The sequence below is a fragment of the Pteropus alecto genome, unplaced genomic scaffold (genome assembly GCF_000325575.1).
Source record: "Pteropus alecto unplaced genomic scaffold, ASM32557v1 scaffold98, whole genome shotgun sequence".
NCBI lineage: Eukaryota > Metazoa > Chordata > Mammalia > Chiroptera > Pteropodidae > Pteropus > Pteropus alecto.
In genome coordinates this window covers 4,666,630-4,684,375 of record NW_006443570.1, presented here as the reverse complement: position 1 = coordinate 4,684,375, position 17,746 = coordinate 4,666,630, and the positions used below count along the sequence as shown (strand labels likewise).

General features: G+C 53.2%; 2 protein-coding genes across 3 annotated transcripts in view; one reads left to right on the top strand and one right to left on the bottom strand.

Annotated features, from left to right (window-relative positions):
* PHOSPHO1 (phosphoethanolamine/phosphocholine phosphatase) overlaps window positions 1–6,239 on the top strand; it is a 6,996-nt gene extending 757 nt beyond the window's left edge. Inside the window, exons 1-3 of one of the 2 annotated variants that reach the window (XM_025041746.1) lie at window positions 737–829; window positions 2,684–2,795; window positions 4,646–6,239. In XM_025041746.1, the coding sequence (XP_024897514.1) occupies window positions 2,751–2,795; window positions 4,646–5,404 (804 nt within the window). In that variant the 5' untranslated portion in view covers window positions 737–829; window positions 2,684–2,750 and the 3' untranslated portion in view covers window positions 5,405–6,239. Of the gene's footprint in view, window positions 1–736; window positions 830–2,683; window positions 2,796–4,521 lie in introns of those variants that run through there. The other variant, XM_015599164.2, reaches the window with a different exon arrangement.
* Window positions 6,240–6,468: 229 nt separating this feature from the next.
* Window positions 6,469–15,880, bottom strand: ABI3 (ABI family member 3). The gene is made up of 8 exons (XM_006924774.1): window positions 15,764–15,880; window positions 11,409–11,576; window positions 10,203–10,379; window positions 8,710–8,795; window positions 8,465–8,560; window positions 8,101–8,249; window positions 7,439–7,570; window positions 6,469–7,108 (listed from the first exon to the last, which is right to left on the bottom strand). Exons 1-8 carry the CDS (start codon window positions 15,878–15,880, stop codon window positions 6,945–6,947), a joined length of 1,089 nt encoding a protein of 362 aa, XP_006924836.1. The 3' UTR covers window positions 6,469–6,944.
* Between the last annotated feature and the right edge of the window lie 1,866 nt (window positions 15,881–17,746).

Here is a 17,746-nt window from a genome sequence, read left to right as displayed (position 1 = left end):
GCAGCTGCCACCTCCCTGCCCAGTGAGGATCCCCTCACAGCGGGACAAACCCAGAGGTGACTCCTGGTCCCAGCTTCCTTGCTGGCACCAGGGCTCCAGATCATCACCTTCAGCTACTCAGGACTGGAAGCTCACAGCCCAAGGGGTCTCCAGAGCAATAAGGGAAGCTTTAGTTGCAATTTTGCCAAGAGTCACCAGAGCCCCCTAAATTCTAATCTTGATTCTGATACTGTGTGGCCCAGGATGTTGCCTTGACCTCTCTGGGCCTCTGTTTTTCCTATTTGCTGCTGGTGGTGAGCAAGGAAGAGATTGGTGAAGCTGGGACTGCTGTCTGGGGGAGGAAAAGAACTCCACCTTAGTGACCGTATCTAATTTCTAGTGATTGATACAAGGAGACCTGGTCTTGTTACTGTGGTATCTCTGGGGTCCTCGTCCTTCCCCCACCCCCATTCTGTACATTTCCTGTGGGAAGCTGTCCTGAAACTGTAGGCTCTGTCCATCCACTAAGAGGAGAATTTCAAACCTGGGGCCTGATTCCTTCCCTACCCCCAGGGGACCCTCCCGTCCAATCCCACAGATGTCATCCAAGAGCATTTGTGTAAAAGGGGCGGGGGAAGCGGGGAGGAATCTGGTTATCCGGTATGGAATCAGGGAGGCAGACATCACTTTTAGATGGGACTAGTTATAGACTCTGTGCCACTCCGAAGAAACCCTTCTCTCTCTGCTCTAGCCTGCAGGAGAAGCTCAGAGATTCTGTCCCATTTTTCTTTGAGGGACTCTTTTTCGTGACCACGAAACGATTTGATCACTCAGGACAAAGCTGCTAGAGGTGAGTAAGTAACCTCTTTAAACATCACTCTCACGGGACCCAGATTCGAATGGGCTCAAGGTCCCTCCAACTACTGTGGGACTGTGGGGGTAGGGGTGGGATGTCACAGCACAGTCTTCTTAGTTTCCAGGGGAAGAAACCCAGGATGCCTGGCTTTCTGCTCTGGGAACTAAAAGAAACAAGGGCAAATTACTAAATAATAAATGTTTAACTGATTTCCCTAAATACCATTAGTAGTGTATGAGAAAAGTAACTATTTCTTTTGCTATGAGAAATGAGAAGTTTTGAAGATGATTAAAAATCCAAATATTCTACCAAACTAGAAAAAGAAACAAGTGCAGAGTAAGGAGATCCTTTTCTATGGGATGAAAGTCAGTCTCTGGGTGGCTGCTAACCACCCTCTGTATCTTTGTATTAAATCCTGCTTTTCTACGTGCCTGGCGTGTCTGTCCCTATTTGCTTTTACAACGGGGGTGGAATCCCGTGACCCTTCTCCTAGCCCCAGGTGGGACATGTGTTACTACCCAGGATTCTGGAAGACTGGAACTCCTTCCAGATAAGGCCTGGGGACAGCCCGCCAACCCTTCAGCACCTGCCATTCCCTTGTTCCCTGCGCCTCCCAACGGTTCCCATCTCTCCTCTCCCAATCCCCTCCCTCTTTTCCTCACTGACTCATTTGGCCTGACCATATTTCCTAATTCCTAGATTAAAAATACTTAGAGAAAAGGCTGAGACACATCCCATCCCAACCGAGAGAGTTTATAATATATATGTGGTCAGGGAGTGGGGAGAGATGGAGTATGTCAAGATAGAGGGTGATAGAGCCCCTTTCTCTGTCTGTTCCCTGCTCCTGGGATGTCCCAGTCTCTGTCTTGAGGGCAATGGCTTCTCCCTGCTGTCCTGGCATGGTCTGGGGAGTGTCACCTTGACAAAATCAGAGGGGTTTCCAGTGTCACCCATTTTCACCACCAGAGGGCAGCAGCCAGACCTTTGCTCCTTTCCCTGTCTAGTCTCCTGGCTCTAGTGTCTTTCCAGATCTGTTCCAGCTGCCTCTGCTCTCTTACTGAACCCCAGGATTGCGAGTGTGTATGTGTGTGTGTGGGGGGGAGGGAGTAAAGGGAAGCACTAGGAGCTGTGGGTGGTGTCCTTTGTAGCTGTGCTGGTGAAAGCTCCACAAAACCAAACCCTATCCCCAAAGCCACATAGCAAAGTCCAGCAGAAATTTCAGTCCGACTCTCCAGTCTACCGCGGCCCTGAAAGCACCAGGGAAGCCAGTCCCAAATCACCTGTGGTGCTCAGGGGTCTGGGCCCCCCAGCTGTGGTGCAATGAGCCTGGTCATCTGCCTCTTGTGAGGACAGAGGGCAGGCAAGGCTGTGGCCAGTTATTTATGAACCAGGTTCTGCCCCATGGGAACAGCATGGCCACGGGCAAGTTATTTAACCTCTCTGAACCCTTCTCATCTGCTGAATTTAAGGGACTATGATGAGCCGTGAGAGAACATGAGTGAAGGTGATTTGTAAACTATGATGTACTGTACACAGAGGTAATGATCATACTAGAGAAAAGCACTGGTTTCAGTCGCAGATCTGGTTTTGAGATCTGTCTCTGCCACTTACGGTGGGTGACCTTTGAGCCAGTCAGTTTACCTTTCTGGGTCTCCAATATATCATCTGTAAACTCTCCAGCATCTTAGTGGATTGCTAAAAGGATGCCTAGCAAGGGCTCCGATCTGTAACTGCTCTGCCTATCTGAGGGGTTGTTTTTACTGAGTCCCTGGGAATCGTTCCTGGGGCTCAGCAAAGGGGATGAGGCCGGGTCTGGGCACCCTCAAACAGACCTTATATGGTTATCAGGAGCTCTGGACGACGGCTAGAGGCCAACAGAGTCCCTACAGGTGGTGCTCAGGGTGATGTACCAACAATGAGCGGGTGTTTTCCAGTTGCTGGCCTCCGATGCCTGTCTAGGGTAAGTGGGTCCCTCCAGGGGTCTGTTAGGCTGAGGCCTCAGCCCCCATGTCCCCATCATAGGGTGGGAAGAACCCTAACCACTCCTTCAGGCTTGCCTCCACTAACGGGGATAGCTCCACTAGGGGCCTCCACTAACTCCTAGAAACTTCCATCCCAGTTGAGGGATCCTGATGCTTTACATCCTCAACTCCAGGGACCCTTGGGCCACTGAGAGTCCCAGATGGATGTTGCTAAGACCAGAGGGTGGGTGACTCTAGGATGAGGTCAAAGGGACAGTTCTATTAGGGAGGCAGAGAGCCAGGTTCAAATCTCAACTCTGAAATTATGAGCCTGGACTTCAGTTTCACAAGCTGTGCCAGGCCATAAACATCATAGGAATATTAGAGAGGGGGAGTTAGGAATACTCCAAAAAGAGGAGTGGCTCTGACCAGACTAATCGGGGTGGGAAGCTGGAGGGAGAAAGGCAGTGCGGTGGATATTCTGAAGCTGTGCATGATCTGTTCACTGCTCCTCTGTCCTGTATAGCTGCTGGCAGCCAGAGGCGGCAGAGAGGCTGCTGAGGGCTTCTGCTACCTCCATGTGCTTGCCTTTCTTTGTGCCCTCACACTTGCCCTGTTGTCGCCATCCTCTCCCATGTTTCCCCTTCAACATGGCTCTGGCTCAAGGTTTCCACTTCCTGGAGCTCCCCACCCACACTCTGTCTTCCTGTCCAGTCTGTCTCTATGTTGCCCCAGCATGACTTCCTCCTAGCCTCCTCCCCCACCGCTACCTCATACCACACACCCCCAATGTCCCCACTACCTGTACCCTCCTCCACTGCCTTTTCAGCCACTGCTGCTCTCTTTCCTTTCCCTTACCTGTCTCCCAGGTATGTCGTGGCCTGGCACGGGAGGCTCCTACCTCCTCAAGCCCCACTGCTTCTGCTGCCCGCTTGCTTCGGACTCTGGCAGGAACCCCACCCGCTGACATGGCCCTCCGGGGGAATTGGCAAGTGACTAGTGATGAGCTGTCAGCGCAGGGCCCTAAAACATCCCAGAAAAACTGAGCGCCATCCCTGCACCCCTGCCCAGAACAATCTGGCTGGAAGCAGCTCCCGAAGAGCCTTCCTGGGTCTTGTACAGTCAAACTACCTAGCTGGTTATTCCAAGAGCTAAAATCCAGTTCTCCAGCCAGTGCAGAGGCCCAGACACCTACCGTCCAGGCCTGAGATCTGGAACTCATTGTCCACATGTTTTGGATGGGTCCAACAAGTCTTCCCTGGAGTCTGTTTTCTTATTGTGCACCACAGTCCACAGCCATCAGTCACCGCCCAGAAGAGGACTGTGGACGCTGTTCCCGTTGGGCAAATGGGCGGTTTCCCTGACTATGTATGTTAGGGAAGAAGGGAGCGGACAGTCCCCTCCACTCTCCCTTTATCCATACCAACAACTGGGGTCACTGGAAGTCTCTAGAAGGTCTAGTTCAGAAACCTCCACAAAGGGTGACCAGTTGGAAGCTGCTCCTCCCTCTTTTAAGCTGACTCTTGTTAAGTGGCAAAGGCCCCAGATGAGAGTAGCAGAAACAGGTGCCAAGGAAAGCCCTTCTGGGTTCAGAGGAGGTTGGTCCTCTGTGAATAAACTCCAGTGAGTTAACTGAGAAGCAGTGCCAAGAGGGTGGGCAGGGAGCTGGGGGTGGGAGCGGCGTCGGGTACTCCCCCAGCTTAACCAGCCTTGGGTCCTCCTCAGGTCTTGGATGTGCCAGCGCCTCTGGCTGTGGCCCGCTAACAAGCCTCTCCCGGGCCGGCAACCGCCGCGCCCGCTCTCGCTTGCTCCCTCCTCCTCCTGCTGCTCTTCTCCCCCCTGCTCCCAGGACGGCGGGATGGCTGCGCAGGGCGCGCCGCGCTTCCTCCTGACCTTCGACTTTGATGAAACTATCGTGGACGAAAACAGCGACGACTCGATTGTGCGCGCCGCGCCGGGCCAGCGACTGCCCGAGAGCCTGCGTGCCACTTACCGCGAGGGCTTCTACAATGAGTATATGCAGCGCGTTTTCAAGTACCTGGGCGAGCAGGGCGTGCGGCCGCGGGACCTACGCGCTGTCTACGAGGCCATCCCCCTGTCGCCGGGCATGGGCGACCTGCTGCACTTTGTGGCCAAGCAGGGTGCCTGCTTCGAGGTGATTCTCATTTCGGATGCCAACACCTTTGGCGTGGAGAGCGCGCTGCGCGCCGCGGGCCACCTCAGCTTGTTCCGCCGCATCCTCAGCAACCCGTCCGGGCCCGACGCGCGGGGGCTGCTGGCACTGCGGCCCTTCCACACTCACAGCTGCACGCGCTGCCCTGCCAACATGTGCAAGCACAAGGTGCTCAGCGACTACCTGCGTGAGCGGGCCCACGAAGGCGTGCACTTCGAGCGCCTTTTCTACGTGGGCGACGGCGCCAACGACTTCTGCCCCATGGGGCTGCTGGCCGGTGGCGACGTGGCCTTCCCGCGCCGCGGCTATCCCATGCACCGCCTCATCCAGGAGGCGCAGAAAGCCGAGCCCAGCTCCTTCCGAGCCACCGTGGTGCCCTGGGAGACGGCCGCCGACGTGCGCCTCCATCTGCAGCAGGTGCTGAAGACGTGCTGAGACGGCGGCCTGCAGGGGGCGCTCCGGAGAAGAAGGGAGCGAGGAAGTGGGGGATCGGGAAAGACAACCTAGTTTTATAACTCCCTTTTCCCTTTCGCTTTGGTATGTCCCTCGGGGAATTTCTAGAATTCCGAGCTCGTCCACTTGGAGGCTGGGGGAGGGAGGTCGGAGCCGTCCCTATCTATGCAGTTAACACAGCTCCGCTGCCTCCCCCAGATCCAAGGCAAATAGTCATTCTGGAGTCTGGCCCAGCCGGGGTGGTGCGCTTACCGGGGAAGGCAGCAGCGTTTCCAAAAACCTCGTCCTAGTAACTGGGAGGAAGGAGTTCCCTGGCAGGGGATTGAAGGAACATCTCCCATGGCTTTAACTGCTGCCTGGGGCAGAGTAACCGCCCCTCCCCCAGTCTCGGGTCGGGGAGTCCCAGGGCCTGAAATCATCTCTGTTGTACTGGACACCCCATGGAGAGAAATGATGCTCTCCACCGATGGCCCCAGGCCTAGATCTTGCTTCACCAACTGAGACTCCACACTACACCCCCTTTCTTCTTGTCACCCTCCACCGCCCACCCCGTCAGCATCCCCAAAAGAAAAAAAGCCAGAGGGGACAGTTGCCTCTTGGTGGTGGAACAAGGTAGCACACTGTCCGGCTCAGGTCCAGCCAGCCAGGGACCTCACAGCGTGCCACGGTGTCTCCTCTCACCCCAACCTTGTCTATGCAGCAAGAGACCAGGGACTTAACCAAAGTCACCCCCGCGGGCTGGGCCCTCTGTGCCCCCCTTCTCCCGTGTGGAACAGAAAGCCATGATGTTTTCAATCAGAGCCAGTGAAACCCTAACCCCTCCTCACTCTTTGGTGTTTTAGAGCTATAAAGCAGGTAAAGGGGGAAGAGGTGACTGAGATCTCTGGCGCCGCAATATCATGGGGGAAGGTGGGGTGGTCTCTGCTCTCAGACAGCCCCACTTAAGTAAGGGCGTGGGTCCCCACTCTTGGCGGAGCGCCCAGCTTGAGGAATCAAGATTGAACATATAACACGGCAGACAACAGGCAAAAGAACACGGTGTGGTCAATGGTTGCAGAGGGCATCAGCTCTAGTATAGAGGGCAGGTAATGAGGACCAAGGAGATGGGAGAGATACTGTTGCTGGGGATGGGGCTCAATAATTCGCGGGAGCCTTAGAACTGGAATGCCTTTCTGTCCATCCTCTCTCTGGCCCCCCAGCCCTGCAGGGTAGTGATCAGGAGGTCATCAGAGTTTCATTCAAAGTTGGCACTTGCAGCTGGAGAACTTACCCTCCATGTAATAGTGGTCCTCTCTGGACAAGATCATCAAATTCCTTGGCTTCCAGTTCTTTCCTGTCTGCAGCAGGTCCCTGGACACCTCTCCCCAGGACCCCTTCCCACCACAATGGGAAGGTGCAGATAGCTCACAGCCAAGAGGTGGGCAGGCCTAGTCCAGTCTTGACCTTGGAGCTGCCTTTAGTCTGGGGCTTGAAGTTCACTCAGGGCAGAGCCTGGGTCAGCAGCCTAGAAACCCTGGGACTATCAGCAGCTGGGTCCCACATAGTTTCCTGGGAAGAATCCAGTCCCCTCCGAGCTGACACCCTCACACCAGCCATTGGAGTAGCGACGGGTGATGCAGATGATGGTTCCCTCAGAGAAGGAGAGCTCGTCGTCCTTCTGGCGGGTGTATGGATACAGTGTCACCACTGCAGGGCAGGAGGAGAGGAAGCTGTGAGATGTGCCTCCTGTCTCATTATGGGGATGCAGGGGCCCACATACTGGATTCTAGCAAGCATCTAAGGGAGAAGGCTGCAGCGATACCTCCTCTCAAGCCCAGGGGTCCCCTCCCTAGCTCAGTTAACAATACCAGGCTGGCTGCTCTTTCCAGCTTGGTTCTGGAAGACTCCTGAGTGAACATTTGCTCAGTTTATCAGAATATTGGGGAGGACAATAGGCCCACAATGCCTCTGGGATAGAAGAGTGGGGGGAACCCTGGTGGTGGGATCTGGTGCCCTTCAATCCCAGGAGTCAGGTACCTTTCTCCAAGTAGGAAACGGGGACCCAGCTGGGCTCTTCCAGTCCAAGGCCTGGTGGAGGTGGCAGTTCCAACTCATCTACATCCAGGGGTGGAGGAGGGGGCAGGTCCAGGGGCTGGGGTAGTTCTGGGGCTGGGAGGGAAGGCAGAGAGGCTGCAAGTGTGGCACAGGGAACCCCCTCCCACTCACCCCAGGAAACTTCAGTGTTCAAGAGCAGGGTGCCAGAATCTACCCATTTCATGTAATCTTCCTCCAGCTCTTGCCATTGTGGTCCTTCCACAATGCCTAGTGCAGAGTAGGTACTCTGTAAACACAACCTTTGGGCAGTGTAGGGTAGCCAGAATGGCACTAAGCAAGCGACTGTTGGGCAAGTCAATTAAACCTCTCAGACTCAGCTTTATCTGTTAAATGGGAGTGTGAGGATACTGTTAAGGGTAAGTTTGAGAAAATGAATGAGGAGCTTCGAATTCAGGGCCAGGTTATAAAGCAGGTGCTTAGTTATGTTAGTTCACTTCCTCCACTTCCTCTCTCTCCTGTTACCCCTACCTTGGACGAAACGTTCACTGAGGTGGGCCTAATTTGATTCAAGAGGGTGGGGAGGGGTATGGGAAGGTGAGAGCAACCCCATAGTTGAGCTACAAGGAGAGGGCGGAGCTCCTTACCGAGAGGGGGCATAGAAAATTCCTCCAGCGGAGGGGGCAGGAGGCAGATATCCGGGGCTGGTAGAGGAGGTGGGGCCATGGAGCTGGGGAGAAGTGGGGGTACTGCCTGCCCCTTGGTCGTGGAGACCCCACCAACACCTTCAGCGCTGCTGAAGACCAGAGAAAGAGGGGCTCGGCTAGGTTAGGCAACACCTCCCCCAACTCAGCATCCCCTGCAGCTGGCTCTGCCCCTTTGATCGATCATAAGCCCCGCTCCTGTGAACCCGAGTCTCTCAATTCCAGTAGACACCGTGACAACTGGCTGGAGGCCCCCCTCAATTTCCCCCCACCACGGCCACCGCCAACTTGAATTTGTGGGACTCACCCGGCCGAGGTCAGGGAAGAGGCAGAGGAGGCTGCGGACAGTTTGCCGTTGGGCACCACCGGGAGCTGCACCGGCTCGGGGATCCGGGGCGGTCTCCTAGGGATGAAAGGAGGGAGGGGGTGTCGCTGGGGAAGAAGGAGGAGGGGGAGCTAGTGGAGGATGAAGATTGACGCCCAGTGCAGAGGTGAGGGTGAGGGAGTAGTTTCAAGATCGAGTGGGTGGTTTGGTTCGCGGTGAGGTCTCACCCTAGGGTAGCGGAGGTGGGTGCGGCAGGCGCCTTGACGCTCTTTCGAGACAGGGTCCCGGTCCGCGACAGCTGCGTGCTCAGATCCTGCAAGGAGGGGGCAGCTCTGACATTGATGGGGACCTCCCTGTAGCCCCCTTCATCCCAGAGAGGAAATGAGAGAGAAGCAGACGAGAACCGGGAGGGAGAGCATGGGCAGAGCAAGTTCCTACTTCCACTTCCCAGCCCCCTCTCTCACTCCATCCCACCCCACCCCCCTCTTGCTCATTGCCTGGGCTTGAGCGCCAAGTCTGCCGCAGGCCCCACGGAAAACCTCAGAGCACAGACGTGGTCTGAAGGCCACTTCCTCTGCATGGCCTCAACGGCTGAGTGGGCCCGTCATCCTGCCCTCCTCCCAAAGCATATTAGTGCCCAGAGTGGAGGTCCCTAACTCTGACAGATCTCAACTCCAGCGCAGGGCTGGGGAAGGCATGGGGAAAGGAAAGGACCATGCCATTTAGAGATGTCCTACCTGTCGTTTTATTTTTTTATTTTATTTTTTCCTACCTGTCATGTTAGCAGGCCTGTGGAACTGGCCTTGGAGAGTTCAGGGCAGAGAGGAGCAGAAATTTAGAGGAGAATGTGCAAATAACGAGGTGCAAATCCACATGCAAGGGAGCCCTTCTATGACTGATAGGGTTTCCCCAAGAGTGGGTACACAGAATGATGTCCTCTGCTCTAATTCACTAGGGACAAAACAAAGGGACTTGAGCCGAGCCTAAAGAACTTAAGTTGGACAATAGGAAGAACTTACTGGTGGTGAAGCCTGGTGACTGAAGGAGAGAGTGTAGTTTCTACTTTTTGGGGAGAAGATATGTTAAGGATATCAAGCGGTCATTTAGATACAGAGGAGCTTCAATCTGACCTGGAATGTTGGAGTGTGGGGACAGGAATTGACAAAATGGATTAAGGTGTGTGTCCTCTCTCACCTCCTAGAAGGAGATGGGCTGAGAAAATGCCAGTCATGCTTCCCTGTCTTCACCATGTCCCCTTCGAGTGGCTGCATCCCCAACCCTTCTCACCCAACAGCAGCTCTAGGGTGACTTCTCAGTACAGTGACCTCAAACCTCCAGACAGAGGAAGTCGCTATTCTCATGTGGCTGGGGAGCCATTCTCATGCACACCCTGACAACATCCTCCCTTCCCCCTCTTCCCTTTCACACACACACCCAGCACCCACAGCTCAAATGTCACTCTCAGCAGATCATCTGACTACAGGGTAAAGGCCAAATCTGGAGGGAGGGGTCATGAAGGCTTTTCACGGAGGAGGAGAGGGCTCCTCCTCTAAGGAAGACTTGGGGAGTAAGGGGACCACTTAGGGTGATGGTTTCAGGGAGTGAAGAAAGAAAAGGGCTGCAGGTTGGGACAAGAACATGGATGTGGACGAGAACTGGAGGCCTGGAGAGAGAGGAGCCATGAAGAAGAAGAAGAGGGTGTGGAGAAACCTCTCTCTACCTTGATCCCGTGGCCAATGTCGTCCAGGCAGCCAAAGTTGAGGGGTTTCCTGTAGTAGGGAGTGAGAGGAGGTAGGCTCTCGGGGGCGATGATTTTCTGGCCGGGGGGCAGCCTCTGGACAGTGGCTAAGGTGCCAATCTCCCTTCGGGCCACCTTTTCCATATGCATGTTCACCATCTGCACGACAGGATTTGAAATGACAGTGAGGCGGCCTCTGGACAGCCCCTTCCGCTTATGGGTGGAAGAGGGTAGAGGCTTTGGTGTGGGGGGCAGAGGCCATGGGAGTCAGTGAGGTCCAGAGAAAGAGTAAGTTTTGTCCCCAAGGCCAAACAGCATTTGAAAAGAGAGTTGCCAGGGGAGGATGGAGTCACTTTGGAGTAACTTCCTGGTGGAAGAAAATGAGGGTTATTATTAGCTGAGCAGGAACCAGAGGAAAAGAGAAAACACGGCATCTGTGGGGATGCCAGGAAGAGACTGAAGCGCTAGGCTGGCCTGGGAGCAGAGGAGGACAACATGGAAGCGACTGAGAATTGTGGCAGGATCAGCTCTCCCTTTGGGGGGATAAATAAGTAAATTAACTTTTCCTTGGGATGTTCTGTGGAGAAACCTACAGCACTGAGAGCGGGGGCACTCAGGTTGTTAGGGCGAGAGGAAAAGACACACCCCACACCGAACATGGGGGCAATGCACAGGCCAGGCTGATGTGTAACTGGATCTGTGCATGTGGTTTATGGGGCAATGAATTCCTCAGCCAAGGATTCAGGAAGGAAGGAGGAGGGTGTGTATAATAGATAGGCGGGGGACACTGTATAGGGCAGTGCGTTTAGGGCTGAAGAGGACCTTGCCAAGCAAGCACTCTGGGTCTATAACGTTTATTTAGTCACTGTCTGTGTTTAGACGGAAACAGGGTGCCTCTTTCCTGGACTATGCAGCCGTCGTGATTGGTAGAGCCTGCTTTCTACCATGCAAGGTAGAATTTAGAGAAAGAAAGAGCTCTGCCTTCAGGGAGTTCCTAGTCTGATGGGACAGCAAGGCCCAGCACTGAGACACAGGCACAGAGATAAGGAGGCTCAGAGCCAAGGTTCTGAGGCAGAGTCAGGCATTTGGATGTGGAGAAAAGCAGGAAAGAATTTTTTGCAGGAGAACATGCCCAAGTGGGGCTGTAGAGTTGGAGGCTGATGCAAGAAGCTTTCCCACACCCCTTACCTGGCCCAGCGTGCTCACACGGGCTTCCACCTGCCGCAAGGCGGCTGCCTGCAGGTCTAACATGCGCAGAGTGTGCCCAGCCAGATTGCCCACCTGGTAGGCCACACTGGCCAGGGCCTGGGTGGTAAAGGACATGGTTTCCTCCAGCGCCTTCCTCTTGTCTGTGGCCTGAAATACAAACAGTCCTGGTCAGATGCCAGCACCTTCCACTGATCCTTGGCTAGGCCAGCGGAATAAGAGAGGGTATAGGGAAGGTGGGGGCTAAATTGGGAGAAAGCAGCAACCCGTAGGTGCTTGAAGTGGTTTCCAAATGAATGATGATATAGTAAGAGGAACTCAGAAGACACCGGGAAAGCAAATCTGCAGCCCTGGGGAACGGGTACAGGAGAAGGAAAAGATACCCCTCCTCAAAAAAAGCTGAGGATTGACCACCCTCTTGGGGAATAAAGGTGAATAGTAGAGAGAGGAAGGCAATACTGGCTGGAGATGAGATCTTCTTGAACTTAAAACCAACCAACCAACATCAAGCCCCCATCCCAGATCTTCTAACCAGAACCTCTGGGAGGGCGGCTGATGAGTCTATGCCTTTAAAAACTCCCCCAGGTGGATCTTGTGTTCTTTGGTTTGCCCCAGTCTTCCAGTGGATGTTTGGGAAGCAATGATCTGATCCATTTTATAGATAAGAAAATTGAAGCCCAGAGGAGAGTGACTTCATTCATTCATTCATTCATTCATTCCCTCCAGCTTTCCAGTACGTGGAGAATAAAATCCAAACTTCTAACTATGGCCCGTATAGGACCTCACAAGACTGGATCCTGCTTTTCTCTTCATCCTCACCTCCTACCATTTCACCCTCTCATTTACTCCTCTCCAGTCACACTGGCTGTTGAGTTTCTGTTCCTGATCAAACTAAAATAGTTTCTGCCTTAGGGCCTTTGCATTTGCTGTACTTCTTTCTAGAATCCTTAGTACTAAGTCTCAGCTCCTCAGAGACACCTTCCCTCACCATCCTACAATTTACCCCCGCCCCTTCTGTATTGACTCTCTAACATATTTACCCTGTTTTCTTTTCTTCAAAGCACTTAGCACTACCGGCAATTATTTATCTATTTATTTTATTATCTGTCCTCCACCACATACACACAAACACTAAAATGTAACCACAGCGAGGGCAGAGATTTGTCTGTTTTATTCTGGATCCCATCCTGGGATAGTGCTCCCCACACAGCGATACTTAAGAAATATGCATTTGTGAATTAATTAATGGGTTAAATGCAAACCCAAATACTTGCTGGGCATCTTCCCATTGCATTCTGGGTACTATGCCCGGGGCCGAGCTGGGTCACACTGCCAGTCAGTGATGGAGGAGTGGGCAGGGAGTGACTGAAGAAAGAAGAGGGTTTTTTTAGTCCCGGATCAGACACCATGGGGGCTGGGGCAAAACTGGTTCCCCAGGCAGCTTCCTCATCTCTGGTCGGGTCATGGTGTTGCTGCCCTCTAGCCTGTACCTTTCTCCAGCAGGGTAAGAAGTAAGTCTGGGGCAAGCCTATGGCAAGGCAGTGGACTGACAGGCAAGGCTACACCATGGAGTCTCCTTGTTAAGAGCACTCAAGTACTCCTCAAGGCCAGGCAGTGGAGAACAGACCAGAACCTATCAAAGCAAAGTGCTCAGAGAGCCTGGGTGCCTCCCATGTAGTCTGAGCCAGGCTGGAGCCAAAGGACAAACCCAGACTCTCCTGAGCCACCCCTCTTGTCACTCCTCTCAGGAGTCCCTCCCGCCTTCCTCTTCCAACAGCAGTTAAGAGATGCTCATTTGCATGCAATTTACATTTCATCAGCATATGCAACCAATTGCTTTGAAAAGGCAAAGCAATCAACCCAGAATGTTAAAACCAGAAAAGATAGTTCTTGTTCCAGTTCAAGACCTTCCTTTAATAGGTAAGGAAATGAAAGCCCAGACAAAACAGCGACTACTCCTTTGATCTCCGCCCTCCATGGACTGGCATGTGCAATTCATCACTGAATTTTTCCTATCAGCTCAAATAGGAAAAATATCTACTTGGTCCCAGCTCTGGGAGGCTAGAACCTGGGTGCCTACCAACCCCTGGCCTTGGTCTTGGACCAAAGTTAGGTCTCCAGGTCAAGGGTTTGGGATCCATCTTCAGGGCTGACTGCATATTTGTTATGCAAATTACCCCATCGGTAAACTCGATGGACCCTGACAGAGAAATCTGCAGTTGACCCCAGCCTGCCCTCCCCCATTCCCCATGGGTCCCCTGACACCTGGTTGTGGTGGAGGGAGTGGGTGGGGGAGGATGGAGGACCTGGGAACCAGGTTTGGTTAAAGAGAAGTTCTGAGAAGTCATGCAAACTCTTCCTAGGCATTTGCTCCCCAGTCAAAGATCCTCGGAGAGGTGAGGAAAGGTAATTGGTTGTGTGGTCATGTAGTTAGTTTTCTTCATGAAGGAAGCAGGCGTCCAGGAATATCGACCTGTGTTAGAGCTTCTGATGCCCTGGGTGTTTTGTAAGGGCTGCTTCACCTCACTAGAATTGATTGTTGTTATGTCTGTGTCTCTCATCCTTCTGATGAATGATGATCATAATAATAAGAATACTAATGATAATAACTGCCATTTATCCTGGCCTCCTTAAGGGGCAGACACTGGGCTAAATGCTTTAATACATTGTCACATTTAACCCTGTGACCACCGTAAAGGAAGCTATAAGGAAAATTTGCCACAGGACCGATAGTTGGTAGGTGCTGGGGTTGAAAACTGGACTCAGGTATGTGTGCCCTCGAATCCTGTGAGCACACTGTGCGCAAATGAGAACCCACCCAAAAGTACTTTGACATGTGCAGAAGTTACTGAAGGAATGGGAGGACTGCTTTCATCCTTATCGACAGAAGGAGTGCACCTGCCAATATTACGAGAACAGAGCTGATTTACGAGCCATGTTTCATCTCATGTACAAGTTGGTCATTCAACAACTGCACAGACAGAAATTATACCCTGGGTAGCGTTTTCAGCTAGAGGTTTGGTGGGTGGGCTCTGGAGTCAGAGTGACGGATTCAAATCCACATTCTGCCACAAGCACGGCTGACCTTAGAAGAGTGAGCACCCTGCCTTGATAGGCTTCAGGTCTGTTCTCCACTGACTGGCTTTCTTAACCTCAGCCTCCAGGCCATGAAGTGGGAGTGGTTCTCACCTCACAGGACTCGGGTAAGGACTAAAGGAGGCAATGCAAAGTAAGGGTGCAGAGCATTTTAACTGTTATTATCAATGACTCTCTTTAATCTGCCATTTTTCCCATGAGCACCTACCTGCTCCTTTTATTATTATTTTTTTTCAACACTCCCACTGATCTGCGAGGTCCCTGTGCCTCTTCCCACAATTCGGTTAGAATAGGTTAGAAAAATGAAGTTTTACCCAAGGATAACAGGGTTAGTCTGTAGCTCTTAAGGAAGCGGCGAAAACTGAGGACAGAGAGTCATGTAGCACGGCAGGGAGGCAGGGGAGACGACAGGGCTTGGCTTCAGAAGTCAGGAGGCCTGAGCTGATAGCCAGCTCTACTGTTTCCAGGCTGTGTGACCTTGGGCAAGTCACCTCGCCTCCCTGTGCTGCTGTTTCCTCACTATGAAATAGGAATACTAATATTTGTCGCACGAGGTGGTTATGAGGATCAATGAAACAACAGAGGTGCTCAGTCATTAAGTTTTTCTTGTCCCTCTTCCCTTGATCCGGGAATGTACCTGCTCAGCTGAGACAACCACATAATTTAGAAAACTGTTCTAAAATGCCCCTATCTTTGTCTTTGGCTGGTAGCCTGCCCCCGGCAGTCACGTTGTCCATCCCCCGGCCTCTGCGTCAGACCCCCTCTCTTTAACCCAGCCTAGTCTGATGTATTTTCAGTCTCCTGTCTTTCACTGGTTCACCTCAAGTTCATTACAATGTTTGGGAAGTTCTTTTGAAGTCTCACCTAGAGCCAGTCTGAAAATGGAATGATGGCAACAAAATTAGTGTGAGGACAAGTCTTTGGGCCCGGGGATTGAAGTGCGAGGCTGGAAAGGAGATAAACCTAGGGTGAGACCTGATAACAGGATAGAATAGCACTGCCTGCCCAAACATCTCTGCGGCTTCGGAAGAGAGAAGGGGCACAGTGGGGGCTTGGGTAGCTTGAGATCAGGGTTGAAGTTCAGGGGACTGGGTTGAAGCCAAGGCCTGGAGCAGGAGGATTTCTCTGTCAAAACCCAGGACAAGAACCTGTCAAGATGCCTTCCGCGGTCTTGCCCTGGGGGTGGGCCGGGGGCCCCTGGAGGGGCCAGAGTGTCAGCGGCCTGTGCCCACTCTGCTTACCTGCACATAGTTGTCCTCACAATAATCAGCAACTCGCAACAGGGCGCTGTGGTTGCCCCGCAGAGCCTCCCGGCCCGTGGGTATCTCAAACTCCTGCAGCTGCTGCAGCTCCGCCATTGCCCCCAGCTTCTGACAGGCTCCCCTGGGAGGCGCTGATTTTGTGCCTCACCCTGCCCTTGATTGGTCGCTCTGCCTTCCCTCCCTCTCATTGCTTTTGGTTTCCTCTTCGTGAGAGACCCAAACCTGCTTGCAAAGGGCAGACATGCTCATTCCGGGACAAGAGGAAGTCAGTCCTTGCTCCCTGGGCCCATGCCTCTCTGTCTCCTGCCCAGAGGAAGGGGAAAGCCAGTGGCCCCTTTGGGGGCCCGGCCCCGCAATCCTTCCCAGCAGAGGAAGCCAAGGTCGGGGCAGCTGTGATTGCTCCCTGGGCCTGGAGAGGAAACTGTTTGGGGGGATGGGTGGGGTGGGAGACTGCGGAGGAAGGGGCTGGCCCGCTCTGAAGTGGGGGGTGGAGATAGATTTTCCACTCATGGAAGGGGAGGAAAGGGCAGAGGGTGGGGGCTTCCTTGGGAAGCCCAGGGATGAGTCACCAAGGGACAGGAGAGTGGAGGGTGGAGAGGATATGGGGACCAGTCATGCTGGGGGGCCATGTAGTGGCAGAGCAGCAACAATGGAAAACAGACAATGCAGCAGCAAGAGAAATCAGGCTGTACACCACGAAGATACAGCCAGAGGTCCCCTGAGAAGTGTTATCAAGCCTTGGAAGGGTTCCATGTGATGAAGATCTCATGTGCATGCTCTGTGCCTGATGGAGACCAGACGTAGTGAAATGGATCAAATGTAGTGAGGGACTCAGACTAGACAATAGGAAGGACTTGGCTTTGAGAAGCACCAGGCTCAATTTTCAGATGAACTGGTCAGGTTTAGGAAGCAGCGGTGGATAAATAGAGCACTAAGCTGGCCTCAGGAGGTAAGTGCTCTATTTCCTGCATTAACAGGGGAGCTGGACTAGATGACCTCCAGGATCCTGTCCCAATCTCAAATACTTAGAGTCCGCAGCTGTGAGTGGGACTCGATCCTGGAGCAGGGGGAGTTAGGATGGACTCTAGGCCTCCTTCCTGCCCCTCCCGCCGCCTAGGCTGTGACTCTAGAGGCAGGAAAAAAAGATCACTCACTGACCGTATTGGTCCCTCGGATGGACTCTAGGCCTCCTTCCTGCCCCTCCCGCCACCTAGGCTGTGACTCTAGAGGCAGGAAAAAAAGAAGATCACTCACTGACCATATTGGTCCCTTAATATCTGCTTTTCAAGAGGGTCTCTTTGTTATTGGATAGGCGTCAGCCTGAGCAGGAGCTCAGTGTCTGTCATCTCGGGTGGTCCTGGGAGGAGACCCAGAGAAAGATCAGGATATGGGTCCTATTCTGGGGGACTGCTGAGGGAGACCTATGCCCAGGGCTCAGAGAGAGGCATGGAGGCAAAGAAGCATGGACACAAGTGTTCGAGGGAGCCATGGGCCCAAGTGCTAACTGGCACAATCTCTTATGTAGATACATTTTTATCGAATGAGTGAATGAAGAGAGAGCCAGGAGAAACTTGTAAGGTGAAATTATGGGGCTCCAGTGGGGGACACAAAGGCTTCTTGGGTGATGGAAGTTAGGAGCTGATCTAGGACTTGCTTCATTGGGATGAACCGCCTCAGCACAGGCTCAGCGGTAGGGGAGGGGAGAGCTTGGAAGAGAAGGTGGGGGAGGAAACCATTAAGGCTAGAGGGTGAGAACTGGGGAAATAGGCTCTAAGCCAGAGGGGTCAGTAAAGGAGTGGGGCTCACGCAGGGGGAAGGGTGTCTGCTCTGGTGGCAGTGAGGGTTTGGAGGCTCAAGCTGATGGAGGGGCTTAGAACCATGAGCCTGTGATCAGCTTAGGCCTCAGAGATTTGGGCTTCCGGGCCATCTGCTTTATCCAAAGACTTTCAGCTGATGAGGAGC